This window comes from Myotis lucifugus, unplaced genomic scaffold (assembly GCF_000147115.1).
Source record: "Myotis lucifugus unplaced genomic scaffold, Myoluc2.0 scaffold_226, whole genome shotgun sequence".
Taxonomy (NCBI): Eukaryota; Metazoa; Chordata; class Mammalia; order Chiroptera; family Vespertilionidae; genus Myotis; species Myotis lucifugus.
Window position 1 is genome coordinate 1,906,853 of NW_005871274.1, and position 24,195 is coordinate 1,931,047.

Genomic DNA, 24,195 nt, shown 5'->3' on the forward strand with positions numbered 1-24,195 from the left:
GGCCTTTAAAATTATCTTTATTTCTGATCATTCCTTTACAATCATCTGCCTCAGGATCAACTCCCATACATGCAGCTGGAGCGCAAATACCCCTCCCCCGTCCCCATGCAAATCAGATTCATATTTCCCATTCTAGGACACTTGCCCCCTGAGGTCCCATGAACTCCCCAACATTTGCCCCTGTAATCACGGACCTGGACTTGGTCCCTTCCTTTGCCCATTCACAGGATCATGAATCTGGATTGTGGGTGCCCCCCCATAATGCACCCTTGTTCTATATTACGGCTTCCAAGGGCCCAGAAGAAAGCTTTTGCTGAGTGTTCCCACTGAGCAGGGTCATTACAGGGGCACAGCACAGCTACACGTCATGAAAACTCCACGTCATAAATTTTACATTTGCCAGAGTTGTGACAGTACTTGGTGCCAAGAAAGATGTTCCTGGGCTGTCCTAACTCCTTCAGTATCCCCGTGAGCTCAGCCCGGAGCAGGGCAAGTCTCTCCTCGTTGACAGTCCCCTGGATCCTGTAATATTCCAGGGGGACTGGGTACAGCTCGAGCTCTAAACTGCTCAGCCTGGCTGTGTGGCACAGCAGCTTCTCCACGGTGTCCACGGAAATGTTGTTCTCAGAGATGGTGAAGCCCCTGAGCTGGTGACAGCGGCTCAGGACAGGCAGGATGGTCTCGACTTGGGAGTCCACCATGGCACAGTTATCCAGGCCCAGGTCCTCGAGGGTGGGTGCCACTGCCTCCAGCAGAGCTCGGAGGGGCTCAAGACTAAAATCCGCGAGGCTGAGACCAAATAGATGCAGGGACTTCAGCTGCCTGAGGTTTGGGCACTGGAACAGGTGTGTCAGGTCTGAATGGGTCAGCTGCTGGCAATTGGTTATGCAGAGTTTGTCCAAGGGGGTCTGCAGGCACCTGAGCATCTGGTCCAGACGGCCTCGGAGGAAGATGGGAGAATCCATGTCGAGCTCCCGGAGGTGCCGCAAGCGGAGCATCTGAGTGAGGAATTGGGAAAAGGATCGCTGCTCTTCCTGCTGTTTCCTGTCCCAATCCTCTTCCTCCTCCCACTCCTGTTCCTCTTCCTCCTCCCACTCCTGTTCCTCCTCCTCCTCCCACTCCTGTTCCTCTTCCTCCTGCCACTCCTGTTCCTCTTCCTCCTCCCACTCCTCCCCCTCTGTCAACACGTAGATGTGGGGGAGTCTCTGCAGGTTACTCATCTGACCCAGGTAGAGAGCAAACGTCCCCAGGGTGGGCAGGTCCCAGGTGCAGTTCACTTTAACCTCCTGGATGCAGTCCAGCTGCACCACATCCAGGACCCTCCTGACCCTCTGGAAGGGAACCTCAGAAATCCTCAGCGCCTTGCAGCACAGGTGTAGCAACCCTTCCCTCTGCTGGGCCCATTGGATGATGTACTTGAGAAACTCATCCCCGTCCCTTTCATTGAAATTAAGGTCTAAGAACACCTCCAAGGGAGCCAAGGGGTGCTCCATGTTGGGGCTGGAGCTGTGCACAGCCACTGGTTCTGTCTGTGAGCACTTCTGGGTGCTGTCTCCACACCACATTCTCCAGAACTTAGCTCCCGTGTTCCTGAAATCCAGCACCCGCAGTTTACACCTCCTGGGCCAAACCTCCTGGGCAAGCAGTACATCCAGCCCGTCCAACAGGGCTTTTAAGACCTTATTCAGGAACATCTGTGACAGGCAGCCCAGAGGAAGGACAGTGAAGGGCCAGGCTTGCACCATGGCCTTCAGGGGCTTCTGCATTCTCCTATGGTAGGCCTGAATGAAGAGCAGCGGGAAGAGCTCAGCAGGCAGGTACTCCAGAGCTGCGATGGCTGAGGCCTGGTCCCTCAGCAGGCTCTCTCCTGCCAGCCTCAGGAGTGTGCGTGGGGTCCGGAGACTCATATTCAAGGTGCTCAGAAAGGAATCCTCCAGAAACGTCTGCTGTGAATGGGTTGGCTGGGGCTCAAATCTCAGAGCTGGTGGAGAACCACCGCACTGACTGTAGAGCTGGAGGACTCTGAATCTCTCCTCTGGTGTCTGAGGTTTTATACACCTTCTCAAATGCTAACATCCAATCAGAATCCTCAGTCTCCAGCCCTTAATCTTAATCTTATTTGGATTATTTCGTCTCTGCAGATTAACGGATTAAGAGAAAGTTAGGGAGGGACAAGGTTGAGGCCTGGCTCATTGATTCCTTCCACAGACACTGACTGAGGTTGAATGATGGCCCCCCAGTTGTCATCCTCAGTGAAGGTGTAATGGGTTCCTGATGTTAAATAGGAAAGAACACAACCAGAGACCATGGTGGCTGGGGTTCTTTGGCCACATTAGAGTAATTCAAATGTTGATCCGAGTCCGGTTGGTGACTGCTGCTCCAGAGGTTTCCTTAAACCCGTGGTCACCAACTTTTCGGACCTCACGTGCTGGAGTCCAATCCCAGCAGGTCCAGGGGTCCCCAAAGGTGTGGAAGGAATCGGCGAAGAAGGAATGACACGAAGACAGACTTCAGTTGATCAGCAGCCTAGTCAGGACCTGTAGCCAGGATCTCCAGCCAAAGTTCTGGTTAGGAACTCCAGCCAAGCTCTGGTTAAGATTTGATCAGGATCTGATGAGGATCTGATTTGGATTCTGTGTCTTGTTACATCTGTATTTATAACAGTTGATTTTAATCCTGTCAATTTCTATTGCAAAGGTTAGGGCGTTTCTTATCTCTATTCCAGGGAGTAAAGATTATGTAGCTTAAGCGTGATTGTTTGTAGTTAAAGTGATTAACTACCCGCCTGGCACTTAGTTAAGGGGTTTTATTCCCTCCCTAACTTCAGGGAAAAATTCCTACCTGGGGAAACAACCTTTCTCGGAGAGGTGACCTTGGTTAAAACACATAGCACCAAGAAGGGGAGCAAACATATTAAGAACAGTATGCTATATACGCCAGGTCCCTTGAAACATATGCTGTGCAGATGTTTCCTCCTTGCAGCGACTGTGTCAAGCAGCAAGGATGGACCGGCTCCCGGCACTCACAGACCACCACTGGTGCGGACCACTGGTTGGCGACCACTGGACTGACTGAACCCTGTTAAGGCCTCAAGCCTGGAACCTGTTTCCTACAGAAAATTTCCCAGCTGGCTCCCTGGTCCTTTGCAATCTAGAACAAAACACGAGAAGCAAGATGGCGGCGATATAGGCAGAGGCGTCCCAGGTCTTGTCCCGGAGCAAAGGGAGTAAGCAGCTGAAACTAATAACACCCACCCCAAATTGGCGAAATTACTCAGCTGCTGAGACGGTTTGCAGCCGGGAAGGGCAGAGCTCCCCTGGAAAAGTAAAAAACCAGGGATCTGGGCAGGAAAGTTTGCCAGACCTCTGAGCCCAGAGGGTAGGAGGGAGACCGCGTGGCAGACAGCCGCGTCTCTTGGGACAGACACAGCCCCTGACTGGGGAAAGGAGTTCTGCGGGTTTGCTGGCGCAGGGAGATTTGAGATTTTGATTTTGTGATTTTGGAGAACTGAACCTAAAGGGGGCACCCTGAGGAACTGACCAGATCATGCAGTGCCCGTAAGAGAGGAGCGTTTCCCAGATCATGCAGTGCTGGTAAGAGAGGAGCGTTTCTGCGGCCGGCCGGCATTTGTTTTCACTGAACCCTGCTCATAGGACAGTTTGGATACAGACACTCACCTGTGCTGAAGAGAGGAAGAAGGTGCGGACGAGTGGAATCTGAGGAGAGGCTGAGGAGAGAGGGGGAGCCGGGGGAGGTGGCAGTGAATTGAGTGCTGAGACACCCCTGGGCCCAGGACTGGGGCAGCCATTCTCTCCAGAGGGTGGAATTCCTCCCCTCCAGCCCCCCAGGCAAGGAGCACAGGCACAGCCAGATTCCACCCTGTACGAGATAAAGGATTAAAATAATCTGATTAGTCCCTGGGAGTTACCAAGGTCTGGCCTATAGAGGGACTTTCAGTCCCACCAACAACACAGAGCAAGGTAACGATTAAAAAACCAGCTCTGCCCTAACCGGTTTGGCTCAGTGGATAGAGCGTCGGCCTGCGGACTGAAAGGTCCCAGGTTCGATTCTGGTCAAGGGCATGTACCTTGGTTGCCGGCACATCCCCAGTAGGGGGTGTGCAGGAGGCAACTGATCGATGTTTCTCTCTCATTGATGTTTCTAACTCTCTATCACTCTCCCTTCCTCTCTGTAAAAAAATCAATAAAAAATGTATTTAAAAAAAAAAAAAACAGCTCTGGGCAGTTGACCTCCCCAAACCAGTTTTAAGTGCAATAGAGAAAGTGAACACAAATTAAGGCAGTCTGGATCACAAATACGGCCTGCTTTAAAATCAGGACTGTGATTTACAACACGGAGGAACAGTGTATCGCAGGGAAATTCAACACTCTCCTGAATACCTGGCAGGACTAAGGCGAGCCAGGCTGAAGAGTAGAAGAACCGAAAGACCATCACTACTGCAATTTTTTTTCTTTTTTCGCCTTTTTACTAAGAAAACAATTTTTTTTCTTGTTCTTCTTTTTCCATCACCTGATTTTACCCTTTTAATTACTATATTTTTATTTTTAACCAGTATTATTACTGCTACCATTTTACCATTTTTTCAAATGTATCCACGGTTAAAACAGCCAACACTCACAGCTGGCACCATTTGGTGTCATCCCCAAAGAAAGCAAATGAAATGTGTCCATGCATCAATTGAGATTTTATGTCAGGTGACATAGCAGATCACGTGCTCCACAGGGATTAAGGGGTGGGCAAGTGTAGATGTGGCTGTCCCTATTGACCCCAAGGCTTCTCTGAGGGAGATCAGGTAAGAATCTCCATGAGAAGCAGGGTCAGGGCTGAGCAAGGTGGGGCTGAGCCATCCTAATGGAACCCTGTGAATGACCCAGGGCCATGTAACAGATGGGTGTTTTTTCTTGGAAAGAAGAGAAATAGAAAGACTCTTCTCTGGGTGAATTTAGGACTTAAAAGGAGACAAGCTGGAGGGCAGATAGTGTCCTCTTTATCCCTTAACTTTAAAACTTAGTTTAGCCGTAACCGGTTTGGCTCAGTGGATAGAGCCTCGGCCTGCAGACTGAAAGGTCCCAGGATCGATTCCGGTCAAGGGCATGTACCTTGGTTGCTACCTTGGTTGCGGGCACATCCCCAGTAGGGGGTGTGCAGGAGGCAGCTGATCGGTGTTTCTCTCTCATCGATGTTTCTAACTCTCTATCCCTTTCCCTTCCTCTCTGTAAAAAATCAATAAAATATATAAAAAAATAAATAAATAAAAAATAAAATAAATAAAACTTAGTTTAATCTCATTTTCCATAAGATTCTCATTCTGTACTTTTAAACCCAAGGTACTTTTCTGATCATAAAAAAGATAACATGTTTATACATTATCAGGAACTCAGGATCTTTGGGTAGAACATTTATTTCATGAAACACTCAAAGTTTAGGTCAGTGGGAAATAATTTTAATTAAAGAATTGTACATTGTCTTCCCACATGTCTTGCTTTTTTAAAAAAATGAAATCTTTATTGTTCAGATTATTACAGTTGTTCCTCTTTTTACCCCCATAGCTCCCCTCCACCTGGTTCCCACCCCACCCTCTGCCCTTACCGCCCCCCATGTCCTCATCCATAGGTGTACGATTTTTGTCCAGTCTCTTCCCGCACTCCCTACACCCCTTTCCCCCCAAGAATAGTCAATCCACTCCCTTTCTCTGCCCAATTCTATTATATTCACCAGTTTATTCTGTTCATCAGGTTATTTATTCACCTGATTTTTATATTCACTTGTTGATAGATGTGTATTTGTTGTTCATAATTTGTATCTTTACCTTTTTCTTCTTCTTCCTCTTCTTAAAGGATTCCTTTCAGCATTTCATATAATACTGGTTTGGTGGTGATGAACTCCTTTAGCTTTTTCTTAACTGTGAAGCTCTTTATCTGACCTTCAATTCTGAATGATAACTTTGCTGGGTAAAGTAATCTTGGTTGTAGGTTCTTGCTATTCATCACTTTGAATATTTCTTGCCACTCCCTTCTGGCCTGCATAGTTTCTGTTGAGAAATCTGCTGACAGTCGTATGGGTACTCCCTTGTAGGTAACTGACTTTTTTTTTCTCTAGCTGCTTTTAAGATTTTCTTTGTCTTTTGCTCTTGGCATTTTAATTATGATGTGTCTTGGTGTGGTCCTCTTTGGATTCCTTTTGTTTGGGGTTCTCTTAGCTTCCTAGACTTGTAAGTCTATTTCTTTCACCAGGTAGGGGAAGTTTTCTGTCATTATTTCTTCAAATAGGTTTTCAATATCTTGCTCTCTCTCTTCTTCTGGCACCCCCATAATTCGGATGTTGATATGCTTGAAGTTGTCCCAGAGGCTCCTTACACTATCTTCATATTTTTGGATTCTTTTTTCTTTTTGTTTTTCCGGTTGGGTGTTTTTTGCTGCTTTGAATTTCAAATCTTTGACTTGATTCTTGCCATCCTCTAGTCTGCTGTTGGAACTCTGCATAATATCCTTTATTTCAGTCAGTGTATGCTTAATTTCTAGTTGGTCCTTTTTCATAACCTCAAGGGTCTCACTACATTTATCAGCGGTCTCACCAGACTTTTTGATGGTCTTACCAAATTTATCGGTGGTTTCTAGAAAATTCTTGAAAAACCTTAAAAGTGTGGTTTTGAACTCTATATCAAGTTTGCTTTCCTCCATTTCTGTTATTTGTGACCTATTTCTTCGTCTCTGCATTTTTTATGCTTCCCTTTGTTTATAGAGTGGCTTTCTGTGCTGGGTGTCCTATAGGACCCGGTGGCTCAGCCTCCCCAATTACCTGAGGTGGAGACTCTTGGTGCTCCCCTTTGTGGGCTTTGCCCACAGTCTTGTAGTTAAGCCTTGACTGTTGTAGGTATCACTGGGAGGAATTGACTTCCAGGCCAATTGGCTGTGAGAATCAGTGGGAGAACTTTTTTTTTTCATTTCAAAAATCTTTTATTGGCATAAAAATGAGAATTGGAAATAAGTTGGCACCAAATAATTCACTTAAATGCATATTACAGTATTGGGGTCGAGAAACTATTTTATCCCTCTTTGCTGTTTTTCCCCCCTTCTGCCCACTTTCCTGGGTGTTGGGGGAGCTCGCTGACAACAGTCACAAATCCAGCGACCTGATGGGATAGCACTGAGGCCCACATAGAACATGTGGTAGTCTCTGTCACACACATCACAGAACATCATTTCCTCTTCATGGTGGGGCTGTCCACACACAATGCAAGTTTTACATTCCATGCACTGCCATGGGTAGGTCTTAATCATAGAAACAAGCTCCATGGTCATATCCAGGCAAGAAGGATGGCTGCTGTTCTCACACTGGGAGCAGTGTATAAGAGGTTCAGCCTTCCCTTTCTTGTTGGACTCCTTACCCTTCAGACAAATTCCACATAGAGCATTTGGAATGACCTTTGGCGAAGTGCCCTTGTTCCTCCTCTTCTCCCCGCGTCCGTCCTCAGCATCGTCCGAGTCGCCCTCGCTGTTGAGCACGGGCAGCTCCAGATCTAGCGGCGGCTCGTAAAGAGCCGTGTTCAATGGCAAGTAGCACAGCTCCTCCGGCAAGTACCTTTTGTAATATTCCTGAAACTGTCCAGGGATGAGGGCCGCCACTGGGTAGGACCTTGATCCGCTCTGTTGGTAACACCTTGTACTTCCCTCGAGGCACCTGGATGACGTGTGTCTGTAAGTCGAAGTATGCCCTCCTCTCCTCCATGCGCTCCCGGTTCAGGCTGCTTTTTTTTTTTTTTTTTTTTTTTTTTTTTTTTGTCTGTTGCTGAAAGCCCATGTTCTTCTTTTTTTTTTTCTTTTTTTTTTTTTTTTGCCAGGGAGGAGGAGGGGGAAGAAGAGGAGATGGTCCCCGCCCATCAGCGGGTCTCCAACCTGGAGCTGGGCATGTACGCCCTGCTGGGCATCTTCTGCCTGGCCATCCTCATCTTCCCGGTCAGTGGGGTGGTGTTTGTGCTGTGCTACTGCCGGAAGTCGGTCCATCCTTGCTGCTTGACACAGTCGCTGCAGGAAAGAAACATCTGCACAGCATATGTTTCAAGGGACCTGGCGTATATAGCATACTGTTCTTAATATGCTTGCTCCCCTTAGGGCTATGTGTTTTAACCGAGGTCACCTCTCCGAGAAAGGTTGTTTCCCCAGGTAGGGATTTTTCCTTGAAGTTAGGGAGGGGATAAAACCCCTTAACTAAGTGCCAGGCGGGTAGTTAATCACTTTAACTACAAACAGTCACGCTTAAGCTACATAATCTTTACTCCCTGGAATGGAGATAAATGCCCTGACCTTTGCAATAGAAATTGACAGGATTAAAATCAACTGGTATAAATACAGATGTAACAAGACAATAAAAGACAGAACCTAGAGACAGGACTTGGCTGGAGATCCTATACAGAACCTAGAAACAGAACCTAGCGAGAGAACCTAGCTGAAGAACCTAGAGACAGAACCTAGAGAGAGAACATGGCAAAAGATCCTGGACAGAACCTGGCTATAGAACTTGCCTGGAGAACCTAGACAGAACATGGCGGGAGAACCTGGCGACCGAACCTGGCTGGAGAACCTAGTGAGAGAACCACGAGAACTTCGCTGGAGGTCCTGACCAGGACTTGGCTGGAGATCCTGGCTAGAGATCCTGGCTAGGCTGCTGATCAACTGAAGGCTGTCTCTGTGTCATTCCCTCATCACTGACTCCGTCCACACCTTTGGATCTTCATCACGGTCTGGGGACAACACCAGAGGGATGGTGACCTGGTTATGGAACAGTGGTGTCTTTTCATGCTTCAAGACCTTGTTCAGAGTGTTCAACTGTCCAGAGAGCAAGGCACAGCTGTCCAGGACAGAGGGCCAGGTCAACCGGTCATACTCGTTCTCTAATTTGTAAATGAAATTCCCCAGTAAATTCTTCAGATCAGCCACTTGACTCAGCAGTGCATCTAATGACGCTTCAAGCTGCTTCTCCTCCCTCTGCATAGCGGCGGCAGTGTCTGCGGCAACCACCCTTGGCGGCTTTCTTTCTTTCTTTTTTTTTTTTTAAAGGTTTAAAAGTTTTATTTCTACAAATCACAGCTGATGAACACCAAAGCCTTCACACATAGAGACCATGCTCCAACTCGGTCCTGTGGCACTGCTCTGTCAGAAGAGCTATCAGGAAAGGCGGTGGCACAACAGGCAGAAACCTGAGAAGTCCAAAGTCCTGGGTGGAAAGGGGTCAGGGCCCAAGGGCCTCAGCCAGAGCAGCCCCGGCAGCCGCAGTGTGTGCACTCAATGATGCGGCCCACTTCCAGCTTGCTTTTGGGAACCCGGCAAATGCAATTCGTCCCAAAATTGGTGTCTCGTGTCTGAATGCACCGCAGGCAGCATAAGTTTTCATAACCCTGCTTTTTCCATTTTGCAATCAGGTTTTTGTCTGCATAGCCTTCTTTAATACAGTATTCATATAGTTCTCTGCTTATGGCTTTCCGCTTATAGAAGAGGTAAAAAATATAGCGGGTTTTCTGGTGGTGGATCCTGAAGATAGGCCACAGAGATTCCACTTTCCCTCATGAGGTTCTGTTTCAGCTTCTCTCATCTTTTGATCTAATTCATCCAGTGTTGGTTCAATCAATTCCCAGCCATCTGGGGGAGCTTTCCGGCTTCTTTTGACTTTTGGCATTTTCCCACACAAGATAATTTGCAAAGACCTCTAGTGCTATCAGGTAGCCGAGCTCAGGCTCCCAAATGCAAAAGACAGAGGGATGTAACAGCAGCCTGCAGGGTAGTACTGTCGCTTCTGTCGGCTTTCTTTTTTTTTTTTTTTTTTTTTTGCAATGATTTTATTATAAATATGTTACTTTGGAATAAACAAATATTGCATTCAAGACTATCTGCAAACTTGTTCTAAAGGAGTAAAAGGGAAAATGGAACCAGGAACCACTTAGAAGAGATAAACAGCAAGACACCTGCAGGCCTCTCCCCCAAGAAGTAAGAGAAGTTAACAGGGAACATCACATTTCTCATCAGCCTATTCAGTTAGAATAAGCTTTGAGTTTGGTAATTTGTACTTGTTCTGTAAACGGAACTGCTCCTCTCCTCAGTCTTAAGAAGTAGAATGGGAAGACAGTCTTCAGATCCCAGTAGCAACAAGAAAGATCTTGACTTTGTATTTGTAACTCTGCTCACTTACAAAACTGTTCACTATTTGCCAGGAGCAATGTCAGAGTAGTCCTTCAGCACTCCAGCCATGTGTTCGTTATGAGTCTTAAATCGTCGCTTTTTCTGTGAAGCAGGCTTTTTCCTTCTCTGGATAGGGGCCACTTTCTTTGGTCCGGATTCCTGCATGGAAGAAATACCCTGTCGCTTCAGATATTCTTCAATTTTCTCCTCATCCATTGAATCCACAGTGACACTCCTCCACAGTTTCTGAAACTCTTCGTCCACAGAAAACTGACAGCTTTTATCATTGAAGAAAAGAATTTTCTTCTTATCAGGACGATTTACAAATAATATCTGGTCCCCTAAAGCCTTGACAGCTTTCTGGGAATTGGGCAGTCCTTCCTCTATGTCTTCTAGAAGAATTCCTCCTAAGCCTCGCTGGTCATGCTTATCTAAGAGCCTAAGCAGAGCCTTCTTACCTTTTAAGTTGTACTTGGGCTTGAAGGCATACTTCCCATCTATTACTTCAATTTTGGGATTACTGACTAATGTCTCAGACATTAGCCATTGTTTCTGCTTGAGTCCAATATCTAAATGTTGTGTTTCAGCCAAAATTTCTTCTAAAGTTAGAGGATGTGTATCTCCTCGCTGATGACGCGTTTTCATATAATTCACTATCTTAGCAAGAACGCCAAACTTATATCCAGAGCTTCCTGAAAGAGCTTTCAAGTTAAATGATCGGTTGCTATGATCTGAATTTTGCTTAGAGCCTGATGACCCTCCATGTTCTAGTTTTGCCTTCTTTTTCTTCAGTGATGATGAAGTTGATGACTCAGAAGATACTGAACGTTTTTCTACTACAGGAGTGGAAAGAGCTCGTTTTTTGAACAGCTCCCTTTCTCTCAAAAGGCTTGGATCCATAATGCCAGCCTTGCCCGGCCACACCAGGGGTCCGGGGTCCGTGCACTGGCGGCGAAGGAGGTGGGACTCGGCCCGGAGCCCCGCCCACCACTCCCAGATCAGGTTCCTGTTGGCTTTCTTGATAAACTCCGCACTTTGCTGGCTTCCACTTTCTGCCTATTCTGCTGCTGCACTTGTGAGTACTCTTTGTAGTGGTCCGTGATGCGCTGGCGTTCTTTCTCTTGCAGAATAACTGAATACTCAGCAGCACCTCTGAGAGAAAGCCGCCCTCGAGTTCCACTTGCTGCCAGTCAGCCTAGTTTCTCCCTGTATGAGTCGGGGTCCCCAGAGACTAGCCCAGAACTGGAGTTCAGAGCAGTCCGGAGCTTGAGACTCCCCATTTGTTGGGGTCCAACCCCAACAGATCTAGGGGTCCCTAAAGGTGTGGACAGAGTCGGCGAAGAAGGAATGACACAGAGACAGCCTTCAGTTGATCAGCAGCCTAGCCAGAAACTCTAGCCAGGATCTCCAGCCAGGTTCTGTCTAGGATCTCCAGCCAGGTTCTGTGTCTTAGTGTCTTGTTACATCTGTATTTATACCAGTTGATTTTAATCCTATCAATTTCTATTCCAAAGGTTAGGGCGTTTCTTATCTCCATTCCAGGGAATAAAGATTATGTAGCTTAAGGGTGATTGTTCATAGTTAAAGTGATTACCCACCTGGCATTTAGTTGTTTCTAATCTCCATTCCAGGGAGTAAAGATTATGTAGCTTAAGGGTGATTGTTTGTAGTTAAAGTGATTAACTACCCACCTGGCATTTAGTTAAGGGTTTTTATTCCCTCCCTAGCTTCAGAGAAAAAATCCCTACCTGTGGAAACAACCTTTCTCGGAGAGCAACCTTGGATAAAACACATAACGCCAAGAAGATGAGCAAACATATTAAGAACAGTATGCCATATACACCAGGTCTCTTGAAACATATGCTGTGCAGATGTTTCTTCCTTGCATCAACTGTGTCAAGCAGCAAGGATGGACCGGCTTCCGGTAGATGATGTGGATCTTCGTCCCATGTTGACAATCTGTATGGTTCACTTGTTTATTAAAAAAAAACCAAAAAAACACCAAAGCTACCAGGATCAACATAAGAATGTCCAAACGCCTCTGCTGGGCTCTGGGACTGCGAGACGCTGGGAGGGGAGGATTCTCGGCCTCTTTCCCTTCATAGGGGCCTTCACCGCGCCTCCCCTCCCGGTCAGCTATCCAGCAACCGCCATCTTGAAACCTCCAGGCCCGGCCACAAGCCCATATTTTTAATTATTAGCTGTATGGTCGGTCAGTGCAGGCCCTCTTCCAATTGCAGACTTCTGACTTCTTGTATTCTCACTTGGGAATGTGGCAGGCAGCTCTCAGGCCTCCTTTTAAGGGCACAAATCTCATCATGAGGGCTCCACCCCCAGGACCTAATCCCCTCTCAAAGCTCCAGCTCCTAATCCCATTGGCTGGGGCAATAGGATTTCAACTTACGAATTTTTTTTTTCCAGATGATCAGCATAGTTGGTTCTCTCCTAAACGTGCCTTAACATACAAAGAATGACCAGGTGTTGTTCAAATGGGTTTCTACTCAGCAATGAGCTTCCCTTTGTGAATATTTTTGTATTCTACATACATTCACATCTATAAATGTGTTTAATTCACATCATTGATAGAGATAGGATGAGCTAGCAATGCGGTTATCGATGGGGACCAGACATTGAGTGAGAATCCTGCCCAACCACTGATTTTCTGTGACTTTGAGGCATGGTTCTGGTAACTTGGCCAGTTTACTCAGATGTATATGAGATAAAAACAGCACAATTCACTTAATCCTAAAAACACTTTGAAGTAAAGCATATAAAATGCTTAGAACTGTGTCTGACATGTAGTAAGCAGAGTATTAAATTTTTGTCTGTCATTGTCATGAGGAGTGGTCTAAAACCTACCTGTGCAGGTGACATAGTGAGTACATTTGCGGTTACTCTCTCCTCCATCTTGCAAATTAGAGAGAACAGAGTTTGCCATATGGCTTTTTTCAGGAATTATCCCTATATTTCTCACTGCAGAATTCTTGAACCACCCATTCTAGATGTTTGCATTTAAAATATAGAATCATTTTTACCTTAGAATAGCAGAGAAATCAATTGTAGGTTGCTTCCACGGGTGGGGGGGGGGGGCGGAAAGAAAGCATCAGTAGGTTTTCTGGAAAAATCTGGAGTTAAAAATCCAGAAATATGCTTCTCTGCTCCCTCCACTGAGTGTGTGCATGCACATGCATACATGTGGACAGGGGGACTTGAGGTATGGTTTTCCCAGATTTCTTTTCTCATTCCCCCCATAAGCTCCTCTCTCATGGTAGCATTCAGAAGGCAAGAGAAACTGACAGAATTCCCAGCAACAGTCCTGAATAGCACCCTGGTAAGGGAATGGATGCCAAGTGCTGATTGCCAGTACTTAGGTCTGGATTATGTGAACTAGTCACTGTGGCTAAGGGGGTGTTACTCCTGCTTTGTCTGAGGCAATCGGGACACATTTCAGGGGAGGAATTTGTGCCACTCAAGGGCAAGTCAGCCCAAACTGAATGCCATTACTTGCAGGGTAAGGCATGGTTCAGCCTGAGGGTGCTTAGGGCTCTGGAGTCCTTCCTCTGGTCTTTGAGTCTCCCCAGAATGTTCAGGGGAGTAAAGTTGCTTATAGATAAGAACAATGGTCCTCTCATTGTATTGGGTTATTCAGACTTGTCCAGGATGCACCTTCAGTGCACATGGTTTGTTGTGAACTTGTTTTGACTTGACCATAGCTGACCATCTCTGTAGGGAGATGGCTCTTGGTGTACCCGACACCATGTGAAGTCAGAGGCTCCTGAGTCAAGAGCCGAGGGACAGGAACAGAAAGCTGTTGTGGACTGCTCCTGTTGAGGCTTTCTCCTGACCTGGCTCTGGGGCTAGAGTAACCGTGCCCCCTCTACCAGCCTCTGGGGGTGTACTTGCCTCCTTTTGGTTTCTGCAGAAATTGGTCATCTTGGCCAACACCCCTGCCTTTCTCTGACCCTCACCTTCTTGGACCTGAGTTTACTTGAGTAGGAAACAACTGTCTGTAGAGACTCCAGAGAGCCATTTGCAATCCCACTGGAATGGTGTATGGAGCTTGTGCCTTACCCACCTCCCGTTCCCCCCAAAGAAGTCAATGTCCAGTGTGACCTAGAGATGGGATGGAAGAGGCATTGGTGCTTTCTTCTTACTGGAGGTCATTTGTCATGAACTTGTTTTGATTGGCCCAAAGCTGCCCAGCTGCTGAGGCTGATGGATTTGGTTCATTGTGAACCTCCCTTCTGGAATCTCCTGCTCTTGAAAATGTTTACTGGTTTCGAAACTGCCTTCTCTGCACTCCTCTCCTGGCCACTGTGCCACATAGAAACTCCAGCTTCCCCTCAGCTAATCTTACTTTCTTAGCATCTTTGGTCTTGAATGTCTTCTCTAAATGACCAAACTAACTAGATGTTTTAAAAACTTTTCTAAGCCTGTTGCCGTTGGGTTAATGAAGGCCTACCCCCTGAATGGAGGATTGCCCCAAATGATATATTTTGGGAGAAACAACTAGGAGGAAACTACAAGACTTATTTGGTTTTGTTTTCTATGCCATGTATCTTTGTCTATCCCCAGGAATCCTCTGCATTCACCAAGATGAAGCCTTCAGGTTCAGGGTCAATTAGTTCCCGGGGCCTGATGAAGGACCTGAACAAAGCTAGTCATAATTGCTCAGTGCAGGGGCACAAGTAGCATCTCCTGGATCTGGCCTTAATGAGCCTGAATACTTAGTTCAGAATGCCCACCCCCACCCTGACTTCCCTGTGGAGGTGATTACCCCATCTCTGCCCCTTTAAGAGTGGAAGCAAGGACACTCGGCTCCTCTAATGAGACCTGACAGTGGCTCCAGCCTCTGACTTCAGGAAGGAGGGGAGGTCTGGCCTTGGGAGCAGGCTATCTTTTGAGTGTCTCCTCCCTGACCCAGGAGAGCAAGAGTCTGTTTCCCTGCTGCTAGGGGGCACGGAGGGGATCTCTATCTCTAAAGAAGAAAGGGAGCACGCGGCTTGTTCTGCATCAGCTCAGAAAGGAGGGATTAAACTCAAACGCCGAAGCAATCAGACATGGAGGAGGGGCAGAGATCAGGGGAGCGTCCCTCTGAGGCTGATCTGGGATGACAGGTTGTCTCAGATTCCAAAGCTGCTCCCTGCTCTCAGGGGTCTGAGTACCTGAGGACCAGGTACTGCCGGGAGTCATAGGATCCCTGCCTGGAGGCTCTTCTTGCCCTTTCATGTTAATATCCTTTCCCACCATGGAGCTCTAAAACCATCGAAATGTCAGGTGTCCCCTAATGAGCTGTACCTAGCCTTCTGGTCATTTCTTCTTCCTACCGTCACTCTCCCAAGGGACATGTTTGGGGTGGAGGAGCTCAGGCTCAATCTCTCCTCCTTTCAGATGCTTTCTTCTTAGATATTAGAAAAGTTAAGGTTTGTCATGAACTTGTTTTGACTTCACCATAGCTGCCCAGCTGGTGGGACTGGTCCACATTGGTTCATTGTGAACCTTTCCTCTGGAATCTTCTGCTCTTGGAAGATGAATATATTAGTTCCTTTCTATTCATATTTGCCTCTAGATTTCTGTTTCTGAAGCTTGATTTCTAGATTTGTCTGTGGACTACTTTTACTCGCAGATACATAAATATGCCAAAAACAAGCTCCTCTGTATCTTGATCTTAATAGAACTCACATCTTGTCTCCTTGCAGGTCCATGTATCCATGCATGGTCGGGAGGCATGTGCAGACCTCATTTAGGAATCCACTTGGCCCATTCTGTGGCCCCCATCCCTTGGCGTCCTCTGCTCTTTGCTGGAGGGAGGTATTAATCCTCAAGAGAGCACATAATCTTGTTAACTAGCCTGTAAGCCAATGCCCACCTTGCTTTCTCCCACCTTTAATCTTCCTTAGCTCCCTCATTAATTTCAAATGTATCAAAGAGGTTGCAAAACTTACTTTCTGGAGCATCTGAGATCTTGCTCTTCAGGGTTATGTCATCAGTTTGGCTCAAATAAGCTCTTATAAAAATTCCCTACAGCTTTGGATGTTTCTGACATTGACAGTGAGAATTTTTGTCAATGTTGTCACCAACCTGTCCCCAAATACAGGGACTATTCCATTGATGCTTTATATAGTCTGCAACCAGGAACTCCCTAAGATGGTAAGCGTTCTGGCATGCAGAGCCAACTCTACATATTGGTGGTATAGATTTGGGGGTAAGCCGGATTCAGGTAGGAAGAATTATCTTTTTTCACAATGTAACACATTTATTTGTTATTTTAAAAAGCCATATCATTAAAATAAGACACAAAAGGCATTGATAAGTGTCTTGTTGAGAATCTTTTAAAAGAGCTAAACACTCATCATTCGAGGTGCAATACTCATAGACATAAGCTCTTGAAACAACAGTTTGCACGCATAAGGCATTCGTACCAAAGAAATCTGGGTTTTATTCCGACAGCCCCTGCATTCATACGTATGGGTCCTGGTGTTAGCAATCGCCATTATTCCACAAAGATTGCAAACATGAACCTGATATGGATCTGATGCCTCAAACAGTCTTTCCCTTAAAAACTGGGCTGCCGCATGGGCAATCTGACAGTCTCGTTCCATTTCACCAAAACGCAGGCCACCATCCCGGGATCTACCCTCCATGGGCTGTTTGTTAAGGATCTGAATAGGCCCCCTAGCACGAGAATGAATCTTGTCATCCACCATATGCTTCAAACGCTGGTAATAAGTGGGGCCGATGAAAATTTGTGATGTGATTTTTCTACCAGTGAATCCATTGTACAAGACCTCATTTCCTCTTAGATGGTAGCCATAATCGGACAAAAGGTTAGAAATCTTCTGCACATTAACGACATCATTAAATGGAGTGGCATCACCAATTTCGCCTTTGTTAGCTGAAACCTTCCCTTGAAGACATTCAATCAAGTGACCAATTGTCATACGAGAGGGGATGGCATGGGGATTTATGATGATATCAGGAGTGATTCCTTCGCAGGTGAAAGGCATATCCTCTTGTCTATACTGAATACCACAAGTACCCTTTTGACCATGTCAACTGGCAAATTTGTCTCCAATCTGTGGAATTCTAACAGAGCGTACCCTTATTTTACAAAATTTATATACTTCCTGGTTGAGAGTTACCATAACCTGGCCCACAATGCCTGTCTCACTAGTCCTGAGAAAAGTGCTACAGTCTCTCTCGGTATAGCGTCTATTAGTGCTCTCCAGCTCATCTTCATTTTCAGGCAGGGTGACTGTTTTGCCTATAATAACATCGTCTCCCGATACACGGACCCCGGGAGCTATCAGACCATCATCATCCAGCTTGTCATAGACGGCATGCCTCATACCCTGGCATGTTTCACGTGCAGGCTTCTCAAACTTCTTCTTGGTCAAATCCTTTTTTAGACTCCTGTTCTTTGTATGATCGATAGAAAACGGACCTGAAAAAGCCTCGGTCTACCGCTGAACGATTCATGATAATGGAGTCTTCTTGATTGTAGCCAGTGTATGATGCAATGGCCACAATTGAATTGATACCTACTGGCAACTCTCTAAATCGCAGATATTCCATAGACGGTGTAGTCACAAGCGGTGTTTGAGGATAATAGAGAACATGGGCCAATGTATCCATACGGATGTGAAAGTTGGTGATATAAACTCCCATGGCCTGCTTACCCATAGCAGACTGGTATGTGTTTCTAGGGGACTGGTTATGATCAGGAAATGGAATAATAGATGCACAGACACCAAGAATCATTGATGGGTGAATCTCACAGTGTGTATATGTGGAACAATAAGCTACTTCTTTCTCTTGTAAATCATTTGGAGTCATTGCCAGCATCACTGTTTCTTCTTCTAGAGTATCAATATATTCCACTACCCCACTGGCCACAAGATCCTGCCAACTGTGGTTGTTATATTCTCTCTCTTTCAATTGATCAATATGTCTCTTCTTCAACAGAAGCTTTTGTTTTTCCACAATCAGAAGTGGTCTACAAATACGACCGGCATCTGTATAGATACGAATCTCCCTCTCTCGAATATCTCTGATCATAGAAACTTCAGACACAATGATGTCCATCTGACACCACGATTTCCTTAGAGTGTTCATAGTTGTTTGGGATCTTTATGTATTCCAACCCAGCAACCATTAACAAAAATCTTGGTTGCAACAGCAATAGCTGCAGGAGAAATTTCTTCTAAATTTTCCATACTCCATTCTTCTAAAAATTCCAGAATTGGAGAAGGTTGAGATCCAACTGAAATATAAGCCATCAGGGCTAAATTCTTCACAAGTCCTACAGCATGGCCCTCTGGAGTCTCAGCAGGACACACCATTCCCCACAACGTATTATGCAACTGTCTTGGTTTTGCCAGCTTGCCATCTCTACCGATTGGAGAATTTAAACGACGCAGGTGAGAAAGAGTAGATGCAAACGTCAGGCGGTTTAACACCTGAGATACTCCAGCTCTGGCTTGATGAGCTTTCTTTTGGTCACCCCAGTTTCCAGTAGCTAAAGAGTATTATAGGCCACCAGATATAATCCTTGTTTTAATTGCCAACTCCAAGTTAAAATCCTTTTCTCGATCAATAAACTTCTGTGCATAGATCCGTACTTCTTTAAGCAAATTCTTAAACAGGCCTCTAAATAAGAATGCAAGTAGTGGTCCAGCAAGATCCAATGTTTTGTTTCCATAGTGATCTCTGTCATCTAATTCTCTTCTACCCAAAGCTGCTAGAAGTAACCTATGCACCATATACCCCAAGAAATAAGCTTTTTTGGTCTCACAAAAATCACTGACACCAACGTGAGGGAGCATTTCTTTCTGTAAGACTTCCTTTGCATATTTAATTCTTTTCTCTTTAGTGACACCAGGCTTTGCCCCTCTTGAGCCAATGAAATTTAGTGCAACATTCTGTTCTTGGATGACAAAAGCTTCATCGAGAGAAGGTTTAACCATTTCCATCATCTCTGGATCTTCAAAATCATAAATAATATGCTCTAAAATATCTGTCAGACACGAAACCTAATGCTCTGAACACAATAATAATGGGAACTTCTTGCTTGATATATGGTAGAGTTGCCACAATGCGCTGACCAATAGCACTCTTTTTTGTACCCTGTCCTCCTCTTGCCAGCATGCTAACCCAAATAGTACTGGTGGGTCGGGAAGAATTCTCCAGACATGATCTACACTCTCCTGTGTAGGCATATTTAGAATCCTTTTTGGCAAACACTTAGACTGTGTTCGTTGCCATTTTTTCTTGTGCAATTAGAACCTTTTCTGATCCATTAATAATGAAATAGCCACCAGGGTCCAAGGGGCATTCATTTAACTCACAAAGATCACGATCTGTTAAGCCATTCAATAGGCAATAAGTTGAACGCAACATAATTGGAATTTTTCCTATACAAGTTTTCTGATGCTGAGTCTGAAGTTGTTCTTCACCTCTTTTAATGACTATTTTTGTTATATCAACATAAAGTGGAGCAGAATACGTGAGATTTCGTAATCTGGCCTCATTTGGCATCAGTGGTGAAGGAGCACCATCTCTTTCCCAGTAAGTAGGCTTGGAGAGATAAATTTGTTCAAACTTCAGCAAATATCATGGCGGTTCTTCAACTTCTCAAGGAAAACTGGGTTGGCGATGAGCAGAAGCCCCAATATTTTCCTGTGGGAACTTCAGTGATGTGGTGTCTTCTCATTGTCTACATACTTGGAATGCAGCATCCTTATCCACACTTTTAAGATTACATATAACATGGGGAAATGCCTAGGCAATCTCTGGCCACCTTTCCTCCTCTTTCCCTACCTTAACTTGTATCCCTGCCTTCACTTGTATCCGAGTGAGGACTTGGGGGGCAGAAGGTTTATTTGTAAGCTGTTTCCAAGAAGCCAGAGCAAAGACGAGAGAGGGACAGGGAAAGGAAAAAAACAGTAAAGAGATGACAGTGAGACTGTTATAATGGTGGGCGATTGGGGCTCATCCCGAGGGGATGCTCTGCGTCACAATGTAGAGTACACCGCAGATTGACCCTCGGAGAGCAGGAAGCTGGGCACTCATCTATGCACTCTTAGCTTCCATTGGCTGAAGTTTTCCCAGGGATGTTAACTTTTCTGAGTTTCCAGGCTGCCCTGTGCATAAGTGACTTCTCACAGATGGAAAGAAGAGAGAATTAGCAGGTCCTTGTGCTGAAATCTTCCCCCAACAGGTAATTAAAAAACTATAAAATACGTTAATTGGACCAGGTGAGGCTTTCTGCACATAGGAAAGAAGTCTATGGTAGATCTTTCTGGAATCAGGCCTTTGGAAAAAACACCAATCCTCCACATGTAGGGATGCCTTGCCAATGATGGCTTGAGAAGAGTGAAATCCATGCAGCTCTATGCTTATGATTTTGTCACTTTTCTCTGTGTGTGTGCGTGTGTGCGCGTGCGTGTGCAATAAAATTTTACTGTGAAGCAAAGAATATGGGTAGAACAACACTCTGCCTTGAGAATTCCGCCCACAATTCTGTCATATTATATTGCTAAAATAAAATCGGATCCAGGACTCATCCAAGGTATGGGGAGATGCATAAAGGTGAAGGGAGTAAGACCTCACATACCCCCTTCTCATGCCACTGATCGAGGCTTGCAATAGCTTCCCCCTCTCTGCCTAGGTCAGCTGACTGAGACATTCTTTTCTGCCTTCCCTTCATTTCTCCCCTCAGTTTCTGCCCTAAATAGATAGTGTGGCCTCTTTCCTTTCCCATTCACTCAGCAAAGTCCCCAACTTCTTTTTAAAAAAAAAAAAAATATGAACGCTTCACGAATTTGCGTGTCATCCTTGCACAGGGGCCATGCTAATCTTCTCTGTATCGTTCCAATTTATTATATGTGCTGCCGAAGCGAGCACAAGTCCCCAACTTCTTAAATCTCCTCCCTGCAGAAGGTGGTAGCCCCCCAGCTCAGGTGGGAGGCTGCCACTTCACTTAAACCAGCTTCCTCCTCGGTACCCAGATGCCCAGCTCAGCTTCCAGCCGGCTGCGTCTGTTCGTGAGGCCATAAATCAGGAGGCCTCTGATGGGGTCAGGCCTGCTCACATTGCTGATGGCATTAGGGTAACGAATGGGGAGTGGGTGTTTATATTAGTTTTGGCTCTCAAGTTGAAGGAAGAACGCCAGCATTTAGCTTCGTGATAAACTCAGCACCAACACATCCCGGGTCAGCAATTATGCTTTAAAGATCCCTTGGGAGGAGCTGGGGCGGAACCTCCCTGGGAAAGTGTGGCCACCCGAGCAGGCCTGCCCTGATGTGGGAGGTGGATGAGGCGTGGCACCAATGGAGGCAGTCTGGGCTGGACAAGGAACTAGTGCTAAGACTGGGCATAGGCTTTGGTGGTGTTGTGTTGGAAACACACACACACACACACCACATCGCTTCTGTTCTGTGCCCCCACCACCCTGCTTCCTCTCGGGGAGTGGATAACTGGGGTAAGCAGCTGCTTACTGGAAGACCCAGAAGTTAGTCATGTGAGCAGCTTATGGGGATGGTGGGCGACACCCGTGTGAGATAAGAGAGGAAGCAGAAGCAGGCAGCGAGGGCCTCAGGTCAAGAGGCAGATCTCACAATGTCTCAGAGCCCATGGGAGCTCCAGAGCACAGACTGCCCCTCAGAGGAGTGCCAATGGGCAGCCATTCACGGTCCCCAGGACCCCCACTCGACTCGGCCGTAGCAAAGACCATGGTGACAGCATGAATGATGCCGTGGAACCCAAAGGTGCTACCTTATGACTGAACAGCAAGTTCTTCTTGAAGGGTACCCAAGCAGTGCACCCCCAGGCTGCCACATGGAGATTTCCCTACCCATACTTCCCTTCTGAGAACTCAAGTACTTTGGAGAGTCTGGCAGATGCATCTCGATAACATGCCCATGTTAGCTAAGCCTTGTAGAATGTGTTACCTGTAGCTCCTTTATGACTCTCCGATCCTCATGGCGGGATAATTTGAGAGGTGCTTTCATTGCCCCACCAATAAATAGTGGTATTCCCCTTTATAGTGCTTCTCAAAGCCAAAGTCAGAAAAGGGTCTGGAGTTATGCCTTTAACAGACTCCTAATGTCTCCAAGTGTCTGCTTTGTTGAAGACCCCAAAAAGCATAAAGGGAATATGGGAAGAAGCCACTAAGGGTGCCTAATGGTTGAGATTGCCCACAGGAGTGTCAACTCTCCAGTGTTTTCAGGCCTGTGCCGAGTCCTGGCTCAGTCCAAAGCCGGGCAAGGTGGAGAAAATGCCAGGCAAAGAGGCAGAGACTCAAATGTTGGATGCGGACAGCTGAGCTGAACTCAGGACAGCAGCAGAGTGACCGATTACGTTTTCCAAAAATGATCACAAGACTATCTCCCATTTTTTTATTCCAAACTCAATCGTGAGGAGGGATGCACAGCCTCAACCCTGGAACTTGGACCAGACTTGTGACTGCCTTGAATGATAAAAGATGCAGAAATGTCACCACATCAGTGGAGACTAGATCATACTCAGTGATATAACTTCCACCAAGCACTCTATCTTTTGGGATTTTTGGAAACCACCACCATGCTGTGAGGAAGCTCAAGCATCCCTGAGGAGAGGTCCACCTGAAAAGGAACCAGTAACCAGCACCAACTCACCAGCCATGTGAGCCAGGGCCAAGAATCTACTCCCATGAATGCTCAAATGGCTCCAGTGGATACTATGTGAAGCTGCCTTGCCCCCTATGCCATGTCCATTCAGATCCATGGACAAAATAATCAGTGATTGTTGATTATTGAAGGCACTCAGCCTGGTCAATGGATACATGATACAAAGAGCATTCCAACTCTGAGATCCCAACAGTGAAGGTTGGGAAAAGAACACATCATTAAAAATTTTTTCAATTATAGTTTATATTAAATATTATTTTGTATTAGTTTTAGGTGTACAGTATAGTAGTTAGACAATCATATACTTTACAAAGTGTTTCCCACCTGGCGCCATGCATAGTTATTACAATATTCTTGACTATATTCCCTATGCTGTACTTTACATCCCCATGACTATTTTGTGTCTATCAATGTGCCCTTATTAATCCCGTCACCTTTTCCACCCAGTCCCTCAACCCCTATCCCTTCTTGCAACCATCATTCTGGAGATAGAATAACCCTTCAGAGGTGTCCCAGGATAGTCTGGCCCAGCCTTTATACCCCTGCATGGGTATGTCACTGGCTGTGGGCTACACAAGGAAGGGCATGACTTTGCCTAGGCAGCGGTCTATAACTAGGACAATCTATAAAGGGTGGTTCAGCCCAAGGAAATGCAAGGAAAAGAATGGGGCAGGAAGTGACAACTGGAGGAGGTGACCTCTGAGCAGAACTGCGAAGGTCCCATGAGTAAGACTTGGCTGGGTGAAAGCTATCAGGGGAGAGAGAGAATGTGTAGACAAAGGAAACATCACAGGTAAAGGGGGGAGCAGACTCACTAGTCCCATTGCTGTCCTTGGCCATGCTAAGCAGGTGCCTGTTTCAAGCCTCTTCCCCTAGATACCTGCATGGCTCACTTCCTTTGCACTTGCATGTTCTTGGAAGCCTTCCTGAGGAAGTGACATTTGAGCTGATGACTCGCTGAAACAGCAGCCTGTGCTGTACTCTCCCTGTCCCTCACCCTGCTTGGCTTCCATGCTCTTATCACTCCCTGAAAGAACTACCTTCTCAACTGTCTTCTGGTATGCACTCTCTGTCCCAGGATAGGAAGCTGCCTACTCTGTGTTCCCAGCACCCCCCAGCCCTCTGAGCGGCACACACATCTGGCTGTATTCAAGGCCTTTGCCCTGCGTGAGTGAAGGAATTGGAGAGAAGCAAGGGCCAGGGGGTGAAATGTAAGGTGATGACATGTGCTAGGAAAGGACCAAAGGGTCCTGGTCGAGAAGCTTGTGTAGAAAACATGGTCCATTCTGATGCATTGCCAGGTGCATTGACACCTGGAGTGGATGTTCTGGGAA

At 46.2% G+C, this 24,195-nt stretch overlaps 3 protein-coding genes, 1 non-coding gene and 2 pseudogenes across 4 annotated transcripts; all 6 read right to left on the minus strand.

Moving 5' to 3' along the window:
* Window positions 1-365: 365 nt before the first annotated feature.
* On the minus strand, window positions 366-1,907 carry LOC102438231 (PRAME family member 20-like). Its single transcript, XM_014463884.1, has 2 exons — window positions 1,188-1,907; window positions 366-998 (listed from the first exon to the last, which is right to left on the minus strand). Exons 1-2 carry the CDS (start codon window positions 1,905-1,907, stop codon window positions 366-368), a joined length of 1,353 nt encoding a protein of 450 aa, XP_014319370.1.
* Window positions 1,908-6,952: 5,045 nt separating this feature from the next.
* LOC106694409 (PHD finger protein 10-like) lies at window positions 6,953-15,910 on the minus strand. Its single transcript, XM_023761996.1, is given in 5 exon segments — window positions 6,953-7,656; window positions 7,658-7,803; window positions 8,385-8,399; window positions 11,228-11,345; window positions 15,876-15,910. Coding segments are annotated over 5 exon segments (909 nt in total). The 3' UTR covers window positions 6,953-7,061.
* On the minus strand, window positions 9,061-9,750 carry LOC102436078 (annotated as a pseudogene).
* LOC102435759 (general transcription factor IIE subunit 2) lies at window positions 9,841-11,102 on the minus strand. Its single transcript, XM_006098256.3, has one exon. The coding sequence runs from the start codon at window positions 11,091-11,093 to the stop codon at window positions 10,215-10,217; it is 879 nt and encodes a 292-aa protein (XP_006098318.1). The 5' UTR covers window positions 11,094-11,102; the 3' UTR covers window positions 9,841-10,214.
* A 585-nt stretch (window positions 15,911-16,495) lies between the features above and the next one.
* LOC102438543 lies at window positions 16,496-23,701 on the minus strand (annotated as a pseudogene).
* On the minus strand, window positions 20,993-21,098 carry LOC111827832. The gene has a single exon (XR_002831560.1). It is a non-coding gene; the product is annotated as a U6 spliceosomal RNA (small nuclear RNA).
* Window positions 23,702-24,195: the final 494 nt, after the last annotated feature.